We start from the raw sequence: 24,077 nt of genomic DNA on the forward strand, positions 1-24,077 counted from the left end.
CTAGTATGAAAGGAACATTTGGGATAGGATGTTGGCTAATTTAGGGAATGACTGTTTACAAACAAAAAGGCAAGATTGAAGGTGTAAGGCAGGGGTCTTCCAACTTGGCCCTTTTATGACTTGTGGACTTCAACTCCCAGAATTCCTCGGCCAGTGTGCCTGGCTGAGGAATTCTGGGAGTTGAAGTCCACAAGTCACAAAAGGGACAAGCTTGAAGACCCCTGGTGTAAGGGAACTTGGCAGTCTGTTCCTGGCTGGGGTTGCAAAAAGAGAAGGAGAAATCAAAATTGTGTTCCAGAGGGAAAATTAAGGAGAGGGGGAGACTACAGGAGAAAGACTTAAAAAAGCAGCAGCAGAAAATGGTACAGGTAGTCCCTGACTTATGACAACAACTGAGTCCAAAAATTCTGTTGCTAAGTGAGATATTTGTTAAGTGAAGTTTGCTCTATTTTAGATCTTTTTCGCCACAGTTGTTAAGTGAATCACTGCACCAGTTGTTAGTCACACGGTTCTTAAGTGAATCTGACTTCCCCCATTGACTTTGCTTGTCAGAAGGTCGCAAAAGGGAACCACATGACCCCGGGACACTGCAACCGTCATAATTATGAATCAGTTGCCAAGTATCTGAATTTGGATCCTAGGGATGCTACAATGGCCGTAGTTGTGAAAAATGGCCATATGTCACTTTTTTCAGTGTCGTCGTAACTTCAAACAGTCACTAAACAAACTGTTGTAAGTCGAGGACCACCAGTATTTTTGGAGGGAGTGCCTGGGATGGAAGGAAGGAAGGAACAGATACAGTTAGTGTTGATCAAATCCTTGCTAAGGAATGTACATGCCGAGGATGTTAAACCTAAGAAATGGCAAGATGGATTAAGAAAGCAACAGGAGATGCTGGTTGGACTCAGCAAATTTAGGCAGGAGCTGCACGTTTTGAATGCAGGTCTGCAGAGAAGTAGAAACGGTGTTGAAATCCTGGGAAAAATGAAGCCTACATGTCATCTGCCCAGACTTATGAAGGGAAAAAATGGAATTTAATTATGGGAGTTCCCGTATGCAAGTCTCTGAGCCAATATAGAGCGGTCCTTGGGGATGAGGTTAATTCCATACCTTCTACAGTTAACCTCGGAAGACTCGTGAGTCGACAAAGGCCACACATCTTGAGTCAGCAGTTCTCCTTTCTTGTAGGCTAATCTTGCCAAAGGAGAAAGCCAAGAAAATGTCATGTAGGAAAATAAACCAGCATTGTCAATTGGGTGCCGATGCCTAAAGGAATAGGAAGAAAGAGAAAACATTAAGGGCTGAAGTGTGCATTTTGTCATAGCTGATGTCTGAGTTAAAACTATATCAGGGGTCTTCAAACTTGGCCCTTTTATGGCTTGTGGACTTCAACTCGCAGAATTCCTCAGCCAGGAGTGCCTGGCTGAGGAATTCTGGGAGTTGAAGTCCACAAGCCATAAAAGGGCCAAGTTTGAAGACCCCTGAACTATATATCAATGCTCCTCAACCATGTCCACTTTAAGATGTGTGGTCTTCAAACTCCCAGAATTTCCCAGTCAGCCATGCTGGCTTGGGAATCCTGGGAGTTGAAGTCCACACATCTTAAAGTGGCCACGGTTGATGTACAGATAATCCTCGACTTACAACCAAACAGTCAATTTAGCCATCTCTGCTAACTCCATCAACTTTTGTAGCCATTCATCCATGGTGGGAATCGAAATATCCTTCCTTTTCTGTTGAAATCATCAAAAGCAAGTTAGTCTGATTCACGAAAGCGTGGAAGGGGTCTTCCAGGGCCACAGCCCATCTTCCCCACGGCTCATCACAAATACATACACAACGGGCACCCTGACCCATTGGGTGACATCCTTTCACACAGGAAGAAATACAGGTAGCCCTCGAATTACAGCTTAGCGACTGTTCGAAGTTACAACAGCATTGAAAAAAAGTGACTTACGATGATTTTTCACTTATAACCATTGCCACATCCCCATGGCCGTGTGACTTACATTTGGATGCCTGACAAATGACTCACATTTATGACACTGTGTCCTGGGGTCACGTGATCCCCTTTTGCAACCTTCTGGCAAGCAAAGTCAATGGGGAAACCAGATTCACTTAACAACCGTGTTGCTAATTTAACAGCTGCAGTGATTCACTTAACAAACGTGGCAAGAAAAGTCGTAAAAGGGGGCAAAACTCCCTTAACAAATTTCTCACTTAGCAGCATAAATTTTGGGCTCAATTGTGGTTGTAAGTTGAGGACTATAGCTTAACATGATGTATGAACCAGTTTTATACAACTGCTTTATTTTATTTTATTTTTGCTTGGTGCTTTATATGCATCCAATCATTTTTGTTTGTAGGCACAAACAGAGCTTTTTCACATGTACGACTGTACGACCCCCCTGAGCAGGGGGTTGGACTAGATGACCTCCAAGGTCCCTTCCAACTTTATATATATTATATTATTATTAAGAGAAGCTGTAGTGGTTTAGTCCATATACCATCCCCAGCACATTATTTGAACCTGGCCTATATGTGGTGGAATTTCCAGCTAAAATAGAGAGGGGAGCTAAGAGTCAGTCCGTAGGAGGAAGTGACACAGGCCAGACAAAGTTTTGTCTGTCTGTCAATACTGCTAACATCGGATGGTTTTGCTTTGACAACAGATGGAGATGCAACCATTATCTTCTTATGCTTTTACTCTTAAGAGTTAGTTAGAGTTAGATGATCCTGGGGGGAGGAATGTGCATGAGAGTTTAGCTAGACGTAACACTGCTGAACCTAGTGTGAGAACCAAGGTTATTGAAATAAGAGATGATAAGAATTGGCGGGCTGGAGAACTGGAGGGGAAGCCTGCATTTCAAACCAAGTGGAGAATGTGATTTATGACTGTTAATTGGAGGACGGAATTGTGCTTTGTTACTATGTGCTCAGGGGAGGGAAATTCAGTTTTTGGCTTCGATTATGTTAGTGCCAATGCCATGCTACTCAAATAAAGATTCTTTAAGGTAAACAATGCCTCAAAGTTCTTTGAAGAATTTCATCTGTCGGAACCATGACACTGTCTATGGAGACTGTCAATCATCCAGGTGATGGTTGTCCCAAAGATGCGTTTCCAAATGGCAACTGGACTTTCTTGGGGTTTTTCCTTGAGAACATTTTGCTTCTCATCCAAGAACTGAAGAAGCTTCTTGGATGAGAAGTGAAACATTTTCAAGGAAAAAAAAATAAGAAAGTCTAGTTGCGTTTTGGGAAAGCACCTTCGGGATCTTTGTCTGTTCCCAAGAGAATGTAGTCAATTAGGCAAGATTCTTGTAAAATAGGAGAACAACAATAAACTACTTTGACCTGCTCATGGAGTTGTTCTAATTCCTTGCCCATGACACTATACAGGTAGTCCTTGACTTACGACCACATTTGAGCCCAACATTTCGTTTGCTAAGCGAGTGAATCTTGCCCTGTTTTACAACCTTACTTGCAACAACTGTAAAGTGAATCACTGCAATTGTTAAGTTAGTGACACAGTTGTTAATTGAGTTCGCAAAAAGGGGATTACATGACCCCGGAACACTGCAACCGTCATCAATATGAGTCACTTGCCAAGCCTCTGAATTTTGATCACATGTCCATGGGGATGCTGCAACAGTCATTAAGTATAAGAATGGTCATAGGTCATCAGTGCTGTCGTTAAGTCTGAACGGTCACTAAATGAATTGTTGTAAACGGAGGACTACCTGTATTTTGAAATTTTAAAAAAATCAGTTGTTTTCCCACAGACTTCCATTCAGCTAGACATTCCCGGTTAAAAACCAGCTGCCTCTTACAGCTCGCTTAAAGAAAGGCATACTTGGAAGTAGTCCGGATGGGTTTCATCAGATTGAGGCCATAGTGGTATTTCCCTTTGGGATGCTCTTCATCCAGCACTCGTAGGTGAGAATCAGCGGAGCTCTCCAAAGGCAGACCTTCCGCCCGTGCAGCTGTTTCCAAGGCATCTTGGCAATCCACCTGCTTGACAGAAAGTGCAGAGTTAAACCTCAGGCATTCGCCAAAAAGCTTGCTGTGTCCCCAAGATTTTACTTGAATCCTAAATATCACAAGGCATTCAGGTCCAACCACTGGTACTTCCAAACTGATTGGCTAATTGATTTGATTAGCAACATTTCCAGGAAGGCTCCAGCTCAAAGGACCCTGGGAAACAAACAGCTAAAGTGAAAATTACCTGCAAGCTCTTTAGAGCAGGGCTTTTCAACCATTGGTACAGGTACCACCTGTGGTACATTGGCACCTGGCAGGTGGTACGTGACCATGCTACGAAAGTGGTAGCAGGGGAGGGGAATGAGCTGAACCGGTGGCAGCACCGCAGAAGCCTGAGCAAGAGACGGCTGGAGCTGCAGGGCTCAGCGGAAGCGCCAGGATCAGTGCCAGGATCCAGCTGGAGCTCGGTGCTGATCCCGGCACGTGTGCTGAGCCTAGAAGAAGCGCCGATCAGCTGGAATGTTGCAGCATCTCCAGGGTCTTGTGATTTACATTCAGATGCTTGGCAACTGATTCATATTTAGGATGGTCACAGTGTCCCAGGGTCATGTGAAGTGACCAAAACCTCCTGAAACCACCCAGCAGAGGGGGGGAGGGAATAAAAACCAAACACCCCACCCCACCCCCACTGCCAATCTTCAACAGAAATGCTCACAATGAAAACCTCGGACAGGAGGAAGAGCACCGCCGGGCGGGCAGGCAGGTGTCTTGCTCGGCTGTGGCTTGGGGGTCACTTTTTTCAGTGCCATTGTAACTTCGAACAGTCACTAAGTCAACTGTTGTAAGTCGAAGACTACCTGTACTTCATCACTTTTTTCCTTTTTTTTGTCACCAAGTTTTTGACACCTTGCTGGGCGACTGGTGGTACTCGGATGTTGCCATATCCTAAAAGTGGTACAATGGGTGAAAAGGTTGAAAAGCCCTGCTTTAGAGGCACCTCCAATCAACCCGTGGCAAAAATGTGTTGGAATGGGATTCCTCCCTTGCTTAATGTGTCGGGGGCTGCAGGTACTTTCTCTCTGTTTTGCATTTACGAGTGGTTGCCAAGCACCTCACAATCATGTGATTACCATCTGCAAACGTCTCTACTGGCTTCCCCCAAAAAAATCAATGGGGAAGCCAGCAGGAAAGATTGCAAGTGGAGGAAATGGAGAAGAGCTGAATCCTTCGCAGGCAGAAGGATTGTTCTGCATTTCAGTTCCGTTTCTGCAACCTCGGAAGGATTTCCCTTCCAAAGGTAAATCAGGAAATCAAACGGAGAGGGAAAACTCTTTGGCAAGCCACAAGAAGAGAGCTGAAATCCTAAACATTTCAGCTCCATTCCTGCAGGCTCCCAAAGGCTTTCTCCTCCGTGAACAAAGTGAAACAGAAATCCTTCAGCGGGCTACAGGAACATTTCAGAGCAAAAAGGCTGCATAAAAGGAGGATTTCATTTCCACACAGAGCTGAAGCCTTTGCGCAGGCAGCCCTTTTATTCTCAGAGAGCTGCCTGTCCAGATGACTTCAGCTCCACGAGGACCCGAATCCTTTGGCAGGCAACTTTTTTTATCTATCCACTAAACCACAGGTCTGCAACCCGCGGCTCCAGAGCCGCATGCGGCTCTTTCAGCCGTCTCCTGCAGTTCCCAGTCCTCTGCTATGTGCAGTCCAAAAAAAAAAAAGTTCAACCAATCAATTCAAATATGCAGGGTAGGTGCATATCTCGCCTTGGCTCCACTCTTCAGTCAAACCCTGTTCTGGGCATGCACGCATGTATGCACATGCGCACACATTTTTTGCGGCTCCCAGTTTTTCCTTTTGTGAGGGAACTGGTTCCGAGTGGCTCTTTCACTGTTTCAGGCTGCTGACCCCTGCACTAAACCAAGGGTGTCACTGCTGGCCCGTGGGCCGGTTGCATCATTTGGATGCCGCACCCGCCCTAGCTCTGGCAATACGAAAAAAGTCACTATACGTTGCGACACATCACCTGACGCAGCAAGTTTGATTCCCGTGCACTAAACCAGGGATCCCCAACCTATGGGCCGCAGCCTGGGCCTCGGGCTCTTGGCCATGGGCCGCAGAAATGGCTGGCCAGTGCACACATGCGTGGGCGCGCATTCCTCCCCCAATCGCGCTAGTGCCCGTGGCCTCATTTGAGCATGTGCGCAGGCACCAACGGGGCTGTTCGTGCATGCACACAGTGCCAGCGCATGCCGCATGCGCAAACGGGACTGCTAGTGCCGTGCCAGAGTGTGCGCACGTACATGCACGTGCACCAATTTTAAAGCTGCTCTCCTTCCCTCCAGTCCGTGAACCCGGAAAGGTTGGAGACCTCTGTACTAAACAATCTGGGAGATCACTCAACAACCACAACCGGGAGTTCTGGGCTTGCACTGAACCAGTCACATCGGCATCTCACTTGAGGGCCGCTTCACTCAGTGACTGAGATTCCAGTCCCAATTATGGTCGTAAGTCAAGCACTACCTGTAATGACCTCTGATTCAAACCCCGGATGAGACAGACGAGACATTTGTTAAGTTAAATTTGCATATTAATGCTACTTACTCCCCCCCGCAAGCATTTCTAAAAGATATTCCTAGGTTTGCATGTGACCGGATTGCTCTGAATGATTTGAAAAGAGTATTTTACGTGTCCGCTCCAGGTAGATAATGCAAAGGGGAATTTAAAAAAACAAGAGTTAGCTTTCATTTTTAAATACAATGGGGCCTTCTTGTACTAGAATAATTTTCTGGCTAAGTGGAAAGGCCTTTGCTATAAATGTTAATTATATGTCTGTCCTCTAGGATAGCAAAAAAAAAATCAGGAATCTGGTATCACCTTTTTTGACTAGCACATTTTATTAACAGACCGCACTCCTTACTAGCACTGATAAATGTTACCTAGTTTGGGTAATGAAACGTCTGCAAGAAAACAAGCAAGCTCAGAGAGCACCAAAGACCCCACCGTTCAACCCTGAGCAACAAATATTCTCCTTTATTGGTGCATTTTACTAACAGCCAGGAGCTTCTGTGAGCTGCACAAAAGCTTATGCCTTTTAATAAAACCTGTTAATTGGAAAAGGTGCTATCAGACTCCTTCCAGGTTTTTTTTAATGATTATTTATAAGTTGTGCTAAACAGCACTCGCGTTCACGTCAGTTGAACAATGCGGTGATAATTTCTTGCACGCTTTCCAACTCGTTGGGAAAATAAATTCCTCAAAGAGAATGTCAAAAAAAAAATGGGGGGAAGGGAGGGAGATGTCACGGAAAAGATCGAGCATATTCTTGATTTCTTGGCAGCGAAAAGGAAATCTTTTCCACTGAGCTTATCTGAGTTTACCGGCTTCCCATCTAGCCTACAGCGCTGATATATCCCAGGAGATTTCCTAGTTAGCTTTCTTTAGCTTTTATGAGATCAGCCAAGATATCTATTTTACAGCCTGACAAAACCTTGGCTCCCCCCCCCCTTTTTTTGGTATGCTTGTTCTTGACTGTGACCTCAATTGACAAACATGGATTGAAATAGGAAGGAAAAAAAACCCTAATTATTATTGTTCATAAATCTCTGCAACAGACTAAGTTGCTGGAATTGGGTATGTCTAGTTTAATGAAGAGAGAAGGACGAGGGGAGACAGGATAGCAGTGTTCCAACATCTCAGGGGCTGCCCCAAAGAAGAGGGAGTCAAGGTGTTCTCCAAAGCGCCCGAAGGACAGGACAAGAAGCAATGGATGGAAACTCATCAAGGAGAGAAGCAACCCACAACTAAGGAGAAACTTCCTGACAGTGAGAACAACTAACCAGGGGAACAACCTGCCTCCAGAAGCGGTGAATGGTATCATTCTTGATATATATATATATATCAAGAAATTAAAAGACGCTTGCTCCTGGGAAGGAAAGCCATGGCAAATCTAGACAGCACACTAAAAAGCAGAGACATCACCCTGTCAACAAAAGTGCGTATAGTCAAGGCTGTGATCTTCCCAGTTGCAATGTATGGCAGTGAAAGTTGGACCATAAGAAAGGCTGAGAGCCAAAGAATTGAGGCCTTTGAACTGTGGTGCTGGAGAAGACTCCTGCGAGTCCCTTGGACTGCAAGGCAATCAAACCGGTCAGTCCTAGAGGAGATCAATCCTGACTGCTCTTTAGAAGGCCAGATCCTGAAGCTAAAACTCAAATACTTTGGCCACCTAATGAGAAGGAAGGACTCACTGGAGAGGAGCCTAATGCTGGGAAAGATCGAGGACAATAGAAGAAGGGGACGACAGAGAATGAGGTGGCTGGATGGAGTCACTGAAACAGTAGGCGTGAGCTTAAATGGACTCCAGAAGATGGTGGAAGACAGGAAGGCCTGGAGGAACGTTGTCCATAGGGTCGCGATGAGTCGGACACGACTTCGCAGCTAACAACAACATATATATATATATATATATATATATATATATATATATATATATATATATATATATATATATATATATATATATATATATATGTGTGTGTGTGTGTGTGTGTGTGTGTGTGTGTGTGTGTGTGTGTGTGTGTGTGTGTGTGTGTGTGTGTGTGTGTTTGTATCTTTGGTCATTCGGGGTTTTTCCCATGTAGAATTGAAGGTGTAAGAGCAATGTTTCGACGGAATCCCATCCGTCATCATCAGGCTGGTGGCTTCAGCTTCCTTCTTCTGGGAGAAGCATGTGGTAGTGGCTGTTCGTTCCTGAAGCCACCAGCCTGATGATGACGGATGGGATTCCGTCGAAACGTTGCTCTTACACCTTCAATTCTACGTGGGAAAAAACCCGAATGACCAAAGATCCACATACAAACACCCGCGAAAACCTCAGAAAACATACACATACATATATACATGTATATACATATACATACACATACATTTATACATATATATACATATACATATGCATATACATATACATACATATATATATATATATACATGATTTGTAAAGTAGATTTCACGTACTGAAATGCTTGTGCTGTAAAAGTAAACTTCCTTCTAATAAATATATTAAAACAGAACTCTGAAACTCTCCTTTTTGCTATTAGTTGTTTATTGTCCTGATTGCAAGGAAGAAAAACCGACAGCACCCCTACAGTTTCTTGGAAACAGGAAACTAAATATTAACTAAATATTAACTTCTGGGATTGTCTTATTCCCCAGGACTACATTTTCCTGGTGGCCTCCCAACCAAGTCCTAACTTTTAATCTGCTTCAGTTTTTTGTTCCTGTTGTGCTTTATCTAAAATAATGTTATTTATAAAGGCTTTTGAAATGGTGTTTTACAATATATTTTTTTGTCACACACACCCCGCCCCCGTTAAAACAGATGGCATTGCATTTTCTGGGGGCAAAGGTCAACCGCAATACAGGCCCCCAACCCAGAATAACACAGGTAGTCCTCGACTTTCATCAGTTCATTTAGTGATGGTTCAAAGTTACCACGGCACCGAAAAATGTGACTTAGGACCATTTTTCACACCTGTGACCCTTGCAGCATCCCCACGGTCACGTGATTTACCTTCGGATGCTTGACAACGGGTTCACATTTATGACGGCTGCAGTGTCCTGGAGTCAGGTGACCTTCCTTTGCAAACCTCTGACGAGCCAAGTCAACGGGGAAGCCAGATTTACTTAACAACCGCGTTGCTAATTTAACAACTGCAGTGAGTCACTTAACAAACTTGGCAAGCCAAGTCCTAAAATGGGACAAAATTCACTTAACAACTGTCTCACTTGGCAACGTGAATGCTGGGCTCAATTCGAGGATTACCTTTCATCGCAACTATTGCATTGTCTCTTCAGTTAAGAAGATTAAAAAGATTTCAGAGTCTCCAAGGGCAAAGGATCAGCCTCCCTTACAGGAAGAAGTTGTTTTTAAAAAAAAATTAGGCCTTTTCAAGGCTGTTCTGTCATTTGACCCAGAGAGACGGCAACGGACAAAATTGCTCTCGTCCTCTGTAAATCCCACACATGTGGCTGTTCCAGATGGTCTGAAGGTTGCCAGCTCTTCGTGACAAAAGGCTACTCCTTTTCTGAAACAATATTAGGAAAATTGTACATAAAACAGTGTTTCTCAACTACAGCAGCATTCCAATATCTCAGGGGCTGCCCCAAAGAAGAGGGAGTCAAGCTATTCTCCAAAGTGCCTGAAGGCAGAACAAGAATCAACGGATGGAAACTAATCAAGGAGAGAAGCAACCTAGAACTGAGGAGAAACTTCCTGACAGTTAGAAGAGTTAACCAGTGGAACAACCTGTCTCCAGAAGTGGTGAATGCTTCAACACTGGAAGTTTTTAAGAAGAGACCGGACAGCTATTTGTCTGAAATGGTATAGGGTTTCTTGCCTGAGCAGGGGGTTTATTTATTTATTTATTTGATTTGTATACCGCCCTTCTCCCCAAGGACTCAGGGCGGCGAACAGGGACATAAATATCAAAATGCACAAATACAGAAATTGAAAACAAATTAAACCCTAATGCCCAAATGCAGAAGATAAATTACATTAAAACAATAATTAAAACAAAACCCCTCAGACCAGACCGGATTGCTCAAACAGATAGGTTTTTAGGTCGCGTCAGAAGGAGCGAAGGTCGGGAGCCATCCGGAGCTCAACCGGTAAATGGTTCCATAGGTCAGGCGCACCCAAAGAGAACGCCCTCCCCCTGGGAGCCACCAGACGGCATTCTCCGAACGGCGGCACCCTTAGGAGGCCCTCTCTGTGGGAGCACACTGGGCGGAGGGAAGTTGACGCCAGCAGCAGGTGATCCCTAAGGTACTTCGGACCCATGCCATGTAGGGCTTTGACTAGATGACCTCCAAGATTCCTTCCAACGTTGTTGTTGTTGTTGTTATGCATGGAGATGAAGATGTGTGGACTTCAACTCCCAGAATTCCCCAGCCACTCTTCAAATTTGCCACAGGTAGTCCTAGATTTACAACAGTTCCTTCAGTAGCTTAACAACTGCAAGTGACGAACTTAACTACTGCATCTACAAAGGTCATAAAATGGGGCAAATTTCACTTAATATCCTGCTCTGCAACAGAAATTGTGGGCTCAACCACGGTCGTTAAGTCGAGGACTATCTGTCCTGTCCATAAAACAAAACTGAAAATAGCTTCCACCGCTGGGAGCAGTGCAGAGAGAAATGGAGACATCTTGTAGCAAACAGGGTAAGAAGCTGGTGAACTGGACCAACAAGCTATATAGCTGTCAATATCCAGCTTGAAAATCCAAATAAAACCCCAGGTTCCTTCTGTTCCTGAATATCTTTACTGTTTATTCAATACATGGCATGGTAATGTTGAAGCGAAACTAACTCTGAGGTTCTCAGACACCGGTTCATAGAATTAAACAATAATTTCTCTGGCCAAACCCCCACTCTCTCATGTAGTCCATGTAAACAATTTCACTTTGTTATGGGAACCATCTGCTTCCTCTCCACACCTGCTGGAGAGTCCTTGGAAAGGTTTCAGGCTCTCATGTTTTTCAGTGGAATTGTAGAGGATTCACTTCTCCATTTAACCCATTCTACAGCAACACTTCCCCTTCCCCTTACTGTAGTGGCAAGTTGAAATGAAGAGGCACGTAGGCACGTAGCTGCCAAAGTTTCGTTTTTGACAATAGCATCCCATGTCTGTCCCTGATGAATCACTCTTTGTCATTCAGCAGTGCAAATTTTCTCCAATCTGGACTTTCCAAGCCTGAGGAGCATCAAGTTCCTCCTCGGTGCAATTGCTCATCTCTGCTCAAGAGGGGTTGGCTAGCTCTGGGGGAGAATCTCAGGGCTTGTCACGTACATCTGAGGCACAAAAACTGAAAATAGCCCTCAACTTACGACTGTAACAGAGCCTCCCCATTACAGTCATCAATCATCACGCTTGCAAACTGGGCGGTCACGAGACTTGATTTTACTTCTTTTTTTTTTTTTTTGAGGTGGTCATTAAGTGAATGCAGCACTCATTAAACTCGGGGCTTGTCATTGTCTGGTTTCACGGAAAAGCAGAAATGCCAGTGTTTGGCAAAATAAATAATAAAAACACAGTCACAGGACTGTGGGACATCGCAAATGCGGTATTGGCGGCACGGTTGCTGACAGGTGACCATGGGGAGTGGGGAGGGGAAACCAAGGAAACTGCAAATCTGGTTCATAAGTCCTCAAGTTACAACCACAATTGTGCCCAAAATGAATGTTGCGAAGTGAAACATTTGTTAAGTGAGTTTTGCCCCTGTTTTATGGCTTTTCTTGCCAGACTTAAGTGAATCACTGCAGTTAAATTAGTGACATGGTTGTGAAGTGAATCTGGCTTCCCCAATTGACTTTGCTTGGCAGAAGGTGGCAAAAACTGGTCACAGTTTAATGAAGAGGACGAGGGGGGACATGATAGCAGCCTTCCAATATCTCAGGGGCTCCCCCAAAGAAGAGGGAGTCAAGCTATTCTCCAAAGCGCCTTAAGGCAGGACAAGAGGCAACGGATGGAAACTACCGGTAACCAAAGAGAGAAGCAGCCTAGAACTAAGGAGGAATTTCCTGACAGTGAGAACAATTAATCAGTGGAACAACCTACCTCCAAAAGCTGTGAATGTTTCAACACTGGAAGTTTTTAAGAAGAGACCAGACAGCCACTTGTCTGAAATGGTATAGGGTTTCCTGCCTGAGCAGGGCGTTGGACTAGATGACCTCCAAGGTCGCTTCCAACTTTATTATTATTACATGACCCCAGGACTTTGTAACTGTCATAAGTATGAACCAATTGCCAAGCATCTGAACTTTGACCATGTGACCACGGGGATGCTGCAATGGTTGTATGAAAAACGGCATGAGAGGACCAGGCTGAACCCGAGGGAGGGGGTCAAATGTGTCATCCGTCTCGAGTCCCTTCGTGCCCACAAATCCAGCCCACCTTGAATTCCGTTGTCTCTTATCTACCGCCAATTTGCTTGGACCGTTAGTAGCTCAGATTCTTGTAGAGTGTTTTAGTATACAACCTATATAATTCATTTGAACGGTCTCAGGTCCTGATTGACATAAACCTCCAGGATGGGCCATCAGAACTTCCAATGGTCGCAAAATGACCAGTCATAAGTTGAGGATTACCTTTATTGTTTCCAGAACAGGAAATCTTGATTTGAATAGCAAACTTCATTTTATTTTTAAAATGGCTACGCTGCCCTTTCAACTCTGGGTTTTCCTCATCAAAAAGGTCTTCAGTCTATCTTACAACTAGGCCGCTCAGATGGCAGGAAAGTGACGGAAGGGAAATGCTGCAGAGCCAGCCATCTGTGACTGTAGAAGGGAAGCTGCAGGTCTTAATAATATTACGGGTGGTTTACATAAGCAGTTATGCCCATTCTCTCCCTGAACGAGGATCTTAATTCAAACTGAAATCAGTAAATTAAACTATCAGTCAAGGGGCAATTAGATATAATTGTTTATGTGAACTATTTATAGCAAAAGGAATAGCCAGAGCAGGCCTACTGTAACCAGATGCTAAGTGGCTTGTTATTAAATCACAACACACTGTCCTGGCTGGCACCAACTGAGCCCCCATCCCGGCTGTTTTTAATTGTGCTTATTTTTATAATTATTTTATTAATTGTGCTGCCTGCAATTAGTGCAGGTTCGCATCCCACCAGGCTCAAGGTTGACTCAGCCTTCCATCCTTCCGAGGTAGGTAAAATGAGGACCCAGATTGTTGGGGGCAATTAAGCTGACTTTGTAATAATGCTGCTTGGGGTGTGTGTGAAAGCCCTAATAAGCAGGCATATACATAGAATGAAGGCTACTGCTAAGCTTGTAAGCCGCCCTGAGTCTTCGGAGAAGGGCGGGATATAAATGGAATAAAAATAAAAATAACATAAAATAAAAATTTATTTGTTCAATTCCTACCCCATCTTTCTATCCAGAAGCCGTGAAAGCTCCAACACTGGAAGTTTTTAAGAAGAGACTGGACAGCCATTTGTCTGAAATGGTATAAGGTTTCCTGCCTGAGCAGGGAGTTGGGCTAGATGACCTCCAAGGTCCCTTCCATTTTTTAATTATTATTATTGATCATGGCAGAGTCAGCCAGATGTTCAGACTGGATTTGGCATTTTTGTCTACCTAATCGAGTCCTTACCAAGGACCTGGGATAGGCCGATGTGGATGTTTGATGGTATTACAGATATCGTCGCAGGATGGAAGCAGTTCCTAGTAAGGCCGCCTTTTGCAATTGACTAATGGCGAATTTGTCAATGCCAATGGTGTTCAAGTGGTGCTCCGGTTGTTTCGGGATTGCACCCAAGGCGCCTATTACTATTGGTAATTATTATAAAACTTTTATTCATAAAACATGAAACTCAGTCAACTGAACACAAATTGACTGGCACTAATGGTTGACACGGGTTGCTGCCAGCATCCTAGGTATCTCCTGGTTGATGATGATGATGATGATGATATTATTATTATTATTATTATTATTATTATTATTATTATTATTATTATTATTATGCCATCTTAAATGTCTACAAAAACGCTCAAACAGCTCCATTCTCTTCTTGCATTCAGCATGCTCGTGAGCACCATGTGAATCTCGGCAGATAGAGCAGCTGGAGTTAGAATTCTGGTTTTTTTAAAAAAACAAAATGACCAACCAGTCAGCTTTTAAAAGAGAGACACAGAGAGAATGACAGAGGGGAAAAAATTATAAACTCCCTCATGCCTCTTCCATCAGCCACATCTCCACGACTGAGGTCAGGGCAGCATCTGAGTTCAGGATTGAATTCTGGATCAATTTCACCAGCAGGAAGCAGGCTTCTGAGGCCAGAGGACCACCCAGGACGAACCAGATACACTGCCCAGTGAAAATGGCAATCCTGAGGGCAGTTTAGGACTTAAGCCAAGCTGAATGCAACAAAAGTTCACTTTGGGTCCTTGCGGCTCAAAAGCAACGATTGCCTGGCTGAAGCAACGCTGTGGTGGATCATAAAACATTTGCCAGTAGCATCTGCATAATTAAAAGCTACCAAGCAGCTCAACATCACCAGCAATCTCTGAAAAGAGCAGCTAACCCAGGGGTCGGCAACCTTGGCTCTTTTATGACTCCTGGACTTCAATTCCCAGAATTCCTGAGCCAGCCTGGCTCAGCTTGGAAACCTCTCCCTTTCCCCTCAACATGGCTGACTCAGGAATTCTGGGAGTTGAAGTCCACAAGTCATAAAAGAGCCAAGGTTGCCTACCCCTGAGTTAACCACTCTAACTTCCCTTGACGCTGGGAATAATTTTTGCCGAGTCACAAATTACCAGGAAGTTCAACAATAATAGCAGCAAGGGGAAAAACTAATGGCTGGCCGACCAAGAATGTGGAACTGTGACCCTCAACTCTACATTATGTGGCAGTATTTCCATATTGACAGGGTATTATCAACAGTAATGTGCTGATCACAACTGTAACAATTGTTGAAAGGGAAAAAAGCAATACTGTACATTCAGGGGTGCCTGGCTGAGGAATTCTGGGAGTTGAAGTCCACAAGTCATAAAAGAGCCAAGTTTGAAGACCCCTGATGTACATTATCCCCAGCAAAAAAAAAGGTTTCTGAACTTCTCCGGCAGCTAATTTTACAGAATTAGGAGTTACAGAATCAACGGATTCTCAAGAGTTGAAATAAATCAACCAGCAGAACAATGTACCCCCTCCTCAACTCTATTGTGCTAAAAAGGTTTATTTCCCATATTCTGATTTTTTTAAATAAAATAAAATAAAATGGTTATGAAACATTGTGCAGCCTGTTTAGGGTTTGTTTGTTTTTTTACCCTGTGATTGCTAATTTTGCTTTCAAGTCCTTCGTCAAGGACTTTGTTAAAAAGTCCTTTGGAACTCCTGAGAAACAAAAGTCATACTGATCACGCCTCTGCAGAAATTTGTTGAGACTCCAAAGAACTGTAAAAGAACAACGAGGCAGAAATTAATTTGGCAACATTAAAGTTTCCCCTACTCCAGCTGGCAGGTTTTATTTAACTATCCTAGGACAACGCTTTCATTAGGCTGAGCTCTTGCAATTTTTTTTCTCTCTCTCCCCTAGCCAGCTGGATGCTATAAAAAGCAACCGTCAGGGGTAAAAGGTTTAATTTGCAGCTGAGGTCATGAAATTTGCAAAGTCAAGGATGGATGGTAAAAGGGGATGAGAGTCAAGCTTGCAAATCAGGCTTCCCCATCAGCTGTGATATTTGTGTTGCTTTTAGAAGAGATCCTTCAGAAGGCAAAAGAAGAGAGAATAAGGCCCGAAGACTAGATCTTTCCTTCACCCTTTTTATGCTGTTTGCCAGAAGAACTGCTTCATAGGCATTTTAATGAGATTCCCAACAGAACGTTTATCTGTTTTATTAGATTTTTATCCCATCTTCATTTACTTTTTATAAGGTGAACATATGTCCTGGTTCTGACAGATTAAACTCTTCAAAGAACTTTGAGGCATTGTTTACCTTAAAGAATCTTTATTTGAGAAGCATAGCATTGGCACTTACATAGCTGAAGCCAAAATCTGAATTCCCCTCCCCTGAGCACAGAGTATCAAAGCACAATTCTCTCCTCCAATTAAGAGTCAAAAATCACATTCTCCAATTGGCTTGAAATGCAGGCTTTCCCTCCAGTTCTCCAGCCTGCCAATTCTTATCATCTCTTATTTCAATAACCTTGGTTCTCACACTAGGTACAGTAATGTTATGTCTAGCTAAACTCCTGTGCACATTCCTCCTCCTCCCCCCCCCCAGTATCATCTAATTCTAACTCTAATTCTAAGAGTAAAACATAAAAAGAAAAATGGTGGCATCTCCATATGTTGTCAAAGCAAAAACATCCGATGTTAGCAGCATTGACAACATATGTAATACTCCTCGCTCCTCTTTTTCTCTATAACAAGAAGTCTTACAGATGGTTTGGTCCAAAGTCACCCAGCCAGCTTTCATACCTAAAGCAGAACTAGAATTCACAATCTCCTGGCAATTGGTGGTCACCAAGCTGGCTTTTATGCCTAAGGCGGGGCTAGAACTCACCATCTCCTGGCACTTAGCTCAAAGTCAACCCACTGGCTTTCATGCCTAAGGCAGGATTAGAACTCACCATCTCCTTTGATTGGCCCAAACTCACTCAGATGGCTTTCACGCCTAAGGTGGGACTAGAATTTATAATCTCTCGGTTACTTAGCCAGTACCCTAACCACTACACCAAACTGGCTTATTGATGTTTTATCAAAGCAATTTTCACCATCTTACCCAAAACAGAAATAAAGGTAACTCAATATGTAATTTCCTGAATTTCTCTATCTATTCCCTGAAGTTCTTTTAAATATTTGTCCACATGCTGGTTAGAAGAATGTAAAGTTTTTTTTAATAGCATTTGCACAGTAACATGACCAAAATCACACCATTTGTAACATTCTAGAATTTTAACTTGTGTCACTATTTGCTTTAGCTCCTAGAACACCCCAGGAAATATCAGATTGACTGATTTAGTATAGTACTATTTAGCATTAAATATTTATGTTGCCTAATCCTAAATCTATTAAGATAAATTATTCTTTTAATTCTTTTTTGATGTGAAGAATGTGTTTCTCAAAATCTTCCTTTAAATCTCCATATTGGCCATTTGCGTTTTTTCTTTTTTATAATTTTTTTTATTAATTTCCTCATATTACATTCACATATTGGAAAAGCAACGTGGTGACTGGGTACAATAATTCCATTACAATTAAATATCTTCCATACCGATCTCAAAATTTGACAATAACTAATTCTCTCTCTTTCCCCCTTAATATATATGTGTCTTTCACAAACCAACCATGCAAAAAATAACTTTCTAATATTCACCAATAATCTTCAATTTATGTATATCTAAATTAATTTAACATTCAAACTTTTAATTTAACATTCAAACTTTTCTAATGTGCCGTTTGTGCTCTGATTCTTTACTTTCCTTGATTCTTCCACTTTCTGGAGAAAATACCTTTGCTAATAGCTTCATTAACATACAGTCACTAACCACGCCAAGCAAAAACACATGAATTTTTCAATCCTGCCCGGAGGTACTTCCATAGCAATCAATCTTTGATAAATGCAGTTTCCTTTTCACTGATTGGCATTTTAAGCATGAAGCCAATTATGCTCTATAATTATTTTATTTATTTATTTATTAATGGGATTTATATCCCGCCCTATCTCCCGAGGGACTCAGGGCGGCTAACAACAACAGAACTTAAAGGTTTCTGTACAGTAAATTAAAAATAAAAATTTGAAATAAATTAAAATAAATTAAAGAATAGAGTTAGAGTTGTAAATATAATTAAAATGCCTGTCAGTCCAGGTCAGCCTGGTGGAATAGGAGTGTTTTGAGGCCGCGGCAAAAGGACCGGAGATCTTGGGCCATCCGAAGCTCAGGGGGGAGCTGGTTCCACAGGGCTGGCGCTCCCACAGAGAAGGCTCTCCCCCTGGGGGTCGCAAGCCGACATTGTCTAGCCGACGGTACCCTGAGGAGGCCTTCTCTGTGTGAGCGTACTGGGCGATGAGAATTCGTTCCCGGTAGCAGATGGTCCTGCAAATATCCCGGGCCTAAGCCATGTAGGGCTTTAAAGGTAAGAACCAGCACCTTAAATCTCACCCGGAGGGCAACCGGTAGCCAATGCAGCTCACGTAGGAGGGGTGTAATATGGGAGTATCGGGGTGCTCCCATCACTACCCGTTATAGTGAAAGGTCACTATTTATGTAACACAGAATTTACAATTACACTGTGCAATTGCGTAATTGCAATTATGCAGTTCAGCCAAGTGCTGGTGTCAGAGACAGTGTGGTTAGTGGTTATAGTGTTAGGACTAGCATAGGATTCTGCTTTTGTCCTCATTCCTTTAAGGACTTCTTTCTTAGCAGGACCTATTCCACAGGATTTCTCTTTTTGGGGGGGTAGAATGATCCCCAGCTGCTTTGAGTTTCTGGAATAACAGCAGAATATAGTGCTAATGAACAAATGCGATTTAGAAAGCAGTCATTGCTACTTACCTTATATTTATCTTGCCGGAACTTGATCCCCTCTTGTCCTCCACTTTGATTCAGGCTATTTCTCTCCCTGATATTTCTATATCCAGGACTGGGTATCACGTACTCTTTTCCTAGATCGATATCTTTCATCTTTTTCTGTAAACGCCAGGGTTAACAAATGTGTCTGCCACTCGGAAAAACTCTGGGGAAAACAAGAGAGAGAAAAAAGAAATAATACACGACGACATCTGCTGCTCTCTATCTCTTCCTCCTTAACGGATGTCCTAAATGGGGTTGGATTACAGTTTTGTAACCTGATTCCCAAATATGGTCTGCCTACTGTACTTCCACGAGTCCTGGCAGAAGGCGTGTTATATCAGATGAATTCCTTTTAAGCGTGACCCCAGATAATCCCAGCAGGAGGAGAAACGGGTTCTTAGTCCTCAACTTGGCATAAGAAATTGCAAGCAGCCCTTCAGTTCTGGGCTGTGATGCCCTTTCTCAACAGCCTTAAAGTACATAACATGCAGCAAATCCTCCAGAAATAGTAATCTATGTATTTGACAGGGACAGAGATCAACAAGAATGTGTATTCAGGCAAGTACTGAAGTTTGGGGGGGGGGGAGAATCTCATTGCATTAAAAAAATGGAGCAGTATACAGCCTTTGGGGGGAGGGAAGAAAAATAACAGTATTGGAAGGGACCTTGGAGGTCTTCTAGTCCAACCCCCTCCTCAACCAGGAGAGCCTTTATCATTCTGGACAAATAGCTGTCCAGTTTCTTCTTGAAAACCTCCAGTAATGGAGCACCCCAAACTCCTGGAGGCAGGTTGTTCCACAGGTTACTTGTTCTGTCAGGAAATTTCTCCATAGTTCTAGGTTGCTTCTCTCCTTGATTAATTTCCATCCCTTGCTTCTTGTCCTGCCTTGGGGGGGGGCTTTGGAGAACAGGTGGACCCCCATGTTCTTTGTGGCAGCCCCTCAGATATTGGAACACTGCCATCATGTCACCCCTAGTGCTTCTGATCACTAGACTAGACATACGCGAAATTGCTGCAATTTTTGGAAGGAGTAAAGGACGCGGTAGCTCAGTGAGTTAGGACACTGAGCTTGTCGATCAGAAGGTCGGCAGTTTGGCGGGTCGAATCCCGAGTGCCGCGTAACAGAGTGAGCGCCTGTTACTTGTCCCAGCTTCTGCCAACCTAGCAGTTCGAAAGCACGTAAAAATGCAAGTAGAAAAATAGGGACCACTACGGTGGGAAGGTAACAGCGTTGCGTGCGCCTTTGGCGTCTAGTCATGCCGGCCACATGACCACGGAGACGTCCTCGGACAAGCGCTGGCTCTTCGGCTTTGAAACGGAGATGAGCACCGGTCCCTAGAGTTGGAAACGACTAGCACGCATGTGCAGGGGAACCTTTACCTTTAATTTTGTTAAGCAAAACTATCCATACAGCTCGGTTACTTAGAATTTTTCATTAGGCAAAATGGACAAGGGGCTCTTCTAAGCAACACAGATATTAGCCATAAATGCCCAAATTGTCAAATAAATAAATAAATGCTGCGCTGCTCAAAAAGTTGAGGACCACTGCACTGTCTTTACTCTTGTTGCATGAAGTGACAGAGCTTTTACCTAATGATCCATCAAGCCCATTTCATTTATTCTTAACCAATTACAAACACCTCAGGCACATCTTTCTACGTGACCAGCAGTCACAGTGTGTTAAGCGCAGTCTGTCTCTGGATTGTGTAGAGCTAAGAGAGAACATTAAAGTCAATAAGGGCTCCCTAGCGTCACAGTTGTTGTTTTTTTTTCCCTCCTGTGTTCCCTTTTCTTTCTTTTTTCTTTCTTTTCCTTATGCCAAATCACCTGCCTTGTGTCTTCCACGTTCCCCCTGTTGTATTGTATTGCACTGCATTATGTTTTATGCCTCACTACAACAGAAGGAGAGGAAAAATACTCCAGGGCTGCATGAGTCAGCAAAATTCTGTCACCGTGATGACAGGGTTCCTGTTTCTGCAAATAACAAGCCTTGCAAATGGTTTAAATCCCGTGTTTTAAAACAGTTAGGGAAAGCCATTATCCTACGATGCCAGCTCATTTCGCTGCATCTGAATGAAGTCATTCTGTACGGCTTCACGCCACACGGGTTTATGCCTCTCCGTTCCACCACCACCACCACCCCGTGAGACAAAATGCCTTGCTTATTATATAAAGGCTTGGCATCAAGCAGAAAGGCCACAGTGAGGCACCTCCGGCCCGCCTGCTGCTTCATTCATTCCCTTGTTTGCAGCACCCTCTGTAGGGCCCATCTGCAATAGGCGCCCGGCAATTCCCGTCTCCAAGCAGCCTTTCAGAAACTGGGAGAGGAGAAGAGGTAGCCCATCATCTCAGACTCTCCAAGCAGAGAGACAGGGGAGATTGCTCACCTGTTTCCAGGCAGCCTTTGCAGCAACAGGGAGAAACAACCAGTAAACCAAGGAGGGGCGGGAGGGGGCTTTCCAACCTATCAATTTGCTCTTCCACCCTTGTTTTTACACATATATATATTATGTGTAATTATGTTATAAATGTAATAAAAATAAATAAATAAATAAATATACATATACATATACATATACATATACATATACATATACATATACATATACATATACATATACATATATATATATATATATATATATATATATATATAAAAGTTGGAACGGACCTTGGATATATATATACATACAAACATACACACACACACACACACACACACACACACACACACACACACATTTCACCTCCTTCCAAGCATATTTTAACTATGTACTCCACTTCTTTGGCAAATTTTCACACATTTCCATGCAAAGGGACAGACAGGCCCCTCCGCCCCCCAAGATGTGCTATACTGAGGGAGATGGGTGGTTAAGAAGTGAGACAACAGGCATACAGACAGGCAGGCAGGCAGGGAGAGAGAGAGATGATGGATGGATAGATGGATGGATAGACAGAGATGGATAGGCAGAGAGAGAGAGAGAGAGGAGAGAGAGAGAGATGGATAGAGAGATAGAGAGATAGAGATATACAGTGGTGGGATTCAAATAGGTGAACAACCGGTTCTCTGTGTGGATGCCGCTTCCGGAAGTCCATTCTGGGCCTGGGCAACAAAAAAATTAGCTACCGGTTCTGCCGAAGTGGTGCGAACTGGTTGAATCCCACCACTGGAGATATAGCTGGATAGAAGGATGGAGAGATAGAGATAGATGGATAGGATAGACAGAGATAGATGGACAGGATAGATATAGATGGATAGAAGGATAGAGATTAGATGACAGAAGGATGGAGAGATACAGATGATAGAAGGACAGAGAGATAGAGGGATAGGATAGATAGACGGATAGAAGGATAAAGAGATAGAAATAGAGGGATAGGATATGGATAGAAGGATAGAGAGAAATAGATGGATAGGATAGAGATAGATGGATAGAAGCAGTGCTTTTTTTGTAAAAGAAAAAGGTGCCAGAACTCACACAGGTCATACAACCCGCCTTGCCTACCCTACAAGGTTCCATCCAAAAAAAGGTGCCGGAACTCCGTTCTGAGCGTTCCGTGAGAAAAAAAGCCCTGGATAGAAGGATAGAGAGACATACAGAGATGTAGAGACGGGAGATGATGGCAGATAGATAGGTGGGGGGGTGGTGGAAATCTATTGTGCAGAGGTGGGAAGTGGATGTTCATCCTTCCAACACACAGAGGCTGTTCTCCGCTGCAACACACACACACACATACACACAAACACACACACCGTTCCCCATTCAGGCCTCCCCTCCCCTGCCCGGTTCTTTGCAAGGGGATCGGGGTGGGGGGAGGCAGCCCCCCCCGTGCCAGGCATAGGGGGAGATAGCTCCCCCCTCCCCATCTTCAACCAAGGCGGCTGCGGATGATGGGCGCTGGAGTCCAAAGCCCCTGGAAGGCTGGGTTGGTCAGTGAAAGCCTCACCCGGCCAGGCAGGGCCCCCTTCTCGGTCAAAGACCCCCCCTCCTCCTTCCCCCCCCCCGTTAGCCCCTCCGGGAGGAACCCGAACGCCCCCTCCCCCTCTTTCCCGACCCTGCCCTGGCTTCACCGCGGTCCGCGCGGTCCCCCCCTTCTCCCAGCCGAGGCGCGCAAGCTCCCCCCCCACCACCACCACCACCGCTCCTTTTACCTGCTCGAGCGGCAGCGATCCAGCTCGGCGGCGGCGGCGGCGGCGGCGAAGGAAGAAGAAGCAGCCGGGCAAGAAAGACCTTCAAGCGGCTCCTCTGTCGCAACCCGTCGCAGTGCGCCTGCGCGGGGGCATCCTGGGCGAGCAACAACAGCTCGCCGCCTCTCCGCCTCTCGCTGGACGCTCCGGGAACGGTAGTCCGCGCCCCCTCCGAGGGTCCCGGCCACGCCCGGGGGAGAACTACCTCTCCCAGAAGGCCATCGGCGCAGCCGGCTCATTTCCATACGCCCCGCCCTCCTCCTCCTCCTCCTCCCTGCCGGCTCTGCCCCGCCTCCTGAGTCGCTTTTGCTGCGGGTCCCCAAATTTCGGGTCACGTGCGCCGGGTGTGCGGGGGGGGGGGGGGGGGAATGCAATAATGGCATGCAATAATTAAACATGCATTTAATTAAACAATAATTAAACATTTTATTAAAAATAAAATAAAATAAAATAGGTAGTCCTCGAGTTACAACGGTCCATTTAGTGACATCATCGTCATCATCATTATTATTATTATTGTTATTATTATTGTTGTTGTTGTTGTTGTTATTATTATTATTATTATTATTATTATTATTATTATTATTATTATATTCCATTTATATCCCGCCCTTCTCCGAAGACTCAGGGCGGCTTACAAGCTTAGCAGTAGCCTTCATTCTATGTATATGCCTGCTTATTAGGGCTTTCACACACACACCCCAAGCAGCATTATTACAAAGTCAGCTTATTGCCCCCAACAATCTGGGTCCTCATTTTACCTACCTCGGAAGGATGGAAGGCTGAGTCAACCTTGAGCCTGGTGGGATG

The 24,077-nt window shown here is 44.1% G+C and overlaps 1 protein-coding gene across 4 annotated transcripts in view; it reads right to left on the bottom strand.

Moving 5' to 3' along the window:
• Positions 1-23,374, bottom strand: part of ABCC5 (ATP binding cassette subfamily C member 5) — an 82,723-nt gene extending 59,349 nt beyond the window's left edge. For 2 of the 4 annotated variants that reach the window (XM_081329407.1, XM_081329404.1), the window contains exons 1-4: positions 23,232-23,374; positions 19,063-19,243; positions 3,854-4,014; positions 1,111-1,266 (exon numbers count right to left, since the gene is read on the bottom strand). In XM_081329407.1, the coding sequence (XP_081185533.1) occupies positions 1,111-1,266; positions 3,854-4,014; positions 19,063-19,191 (446 nt within the window). In that variant the 5' untranslated portion in view covers positions 19,192-19,243; positions 23,232-23,374. Of the gene's footprint in view, positions 1-1,110; positions 1,267-3,853; positions 4,015-19,062; positions 19,318-23,231 lie in introns of those variants that run through there. The other 2 variants (XM_081329405.1, XM_081329406.1) reach the window with 2 other exon arrangements.
• Between the last annotated feature and the right edge of the window lie 703 nt (positions 23,375-24,077).

This window comes from Vipera berus, assembly GCF_964194415.1.
Source record: "Vipera berus genome assembly, chromosome: 5".
Lineage (NCBI taxonomy): Eukaryota > Metazoa > Chordata > Lepidosauria > Squamata > Viperidae > Vipera > Vipera berus.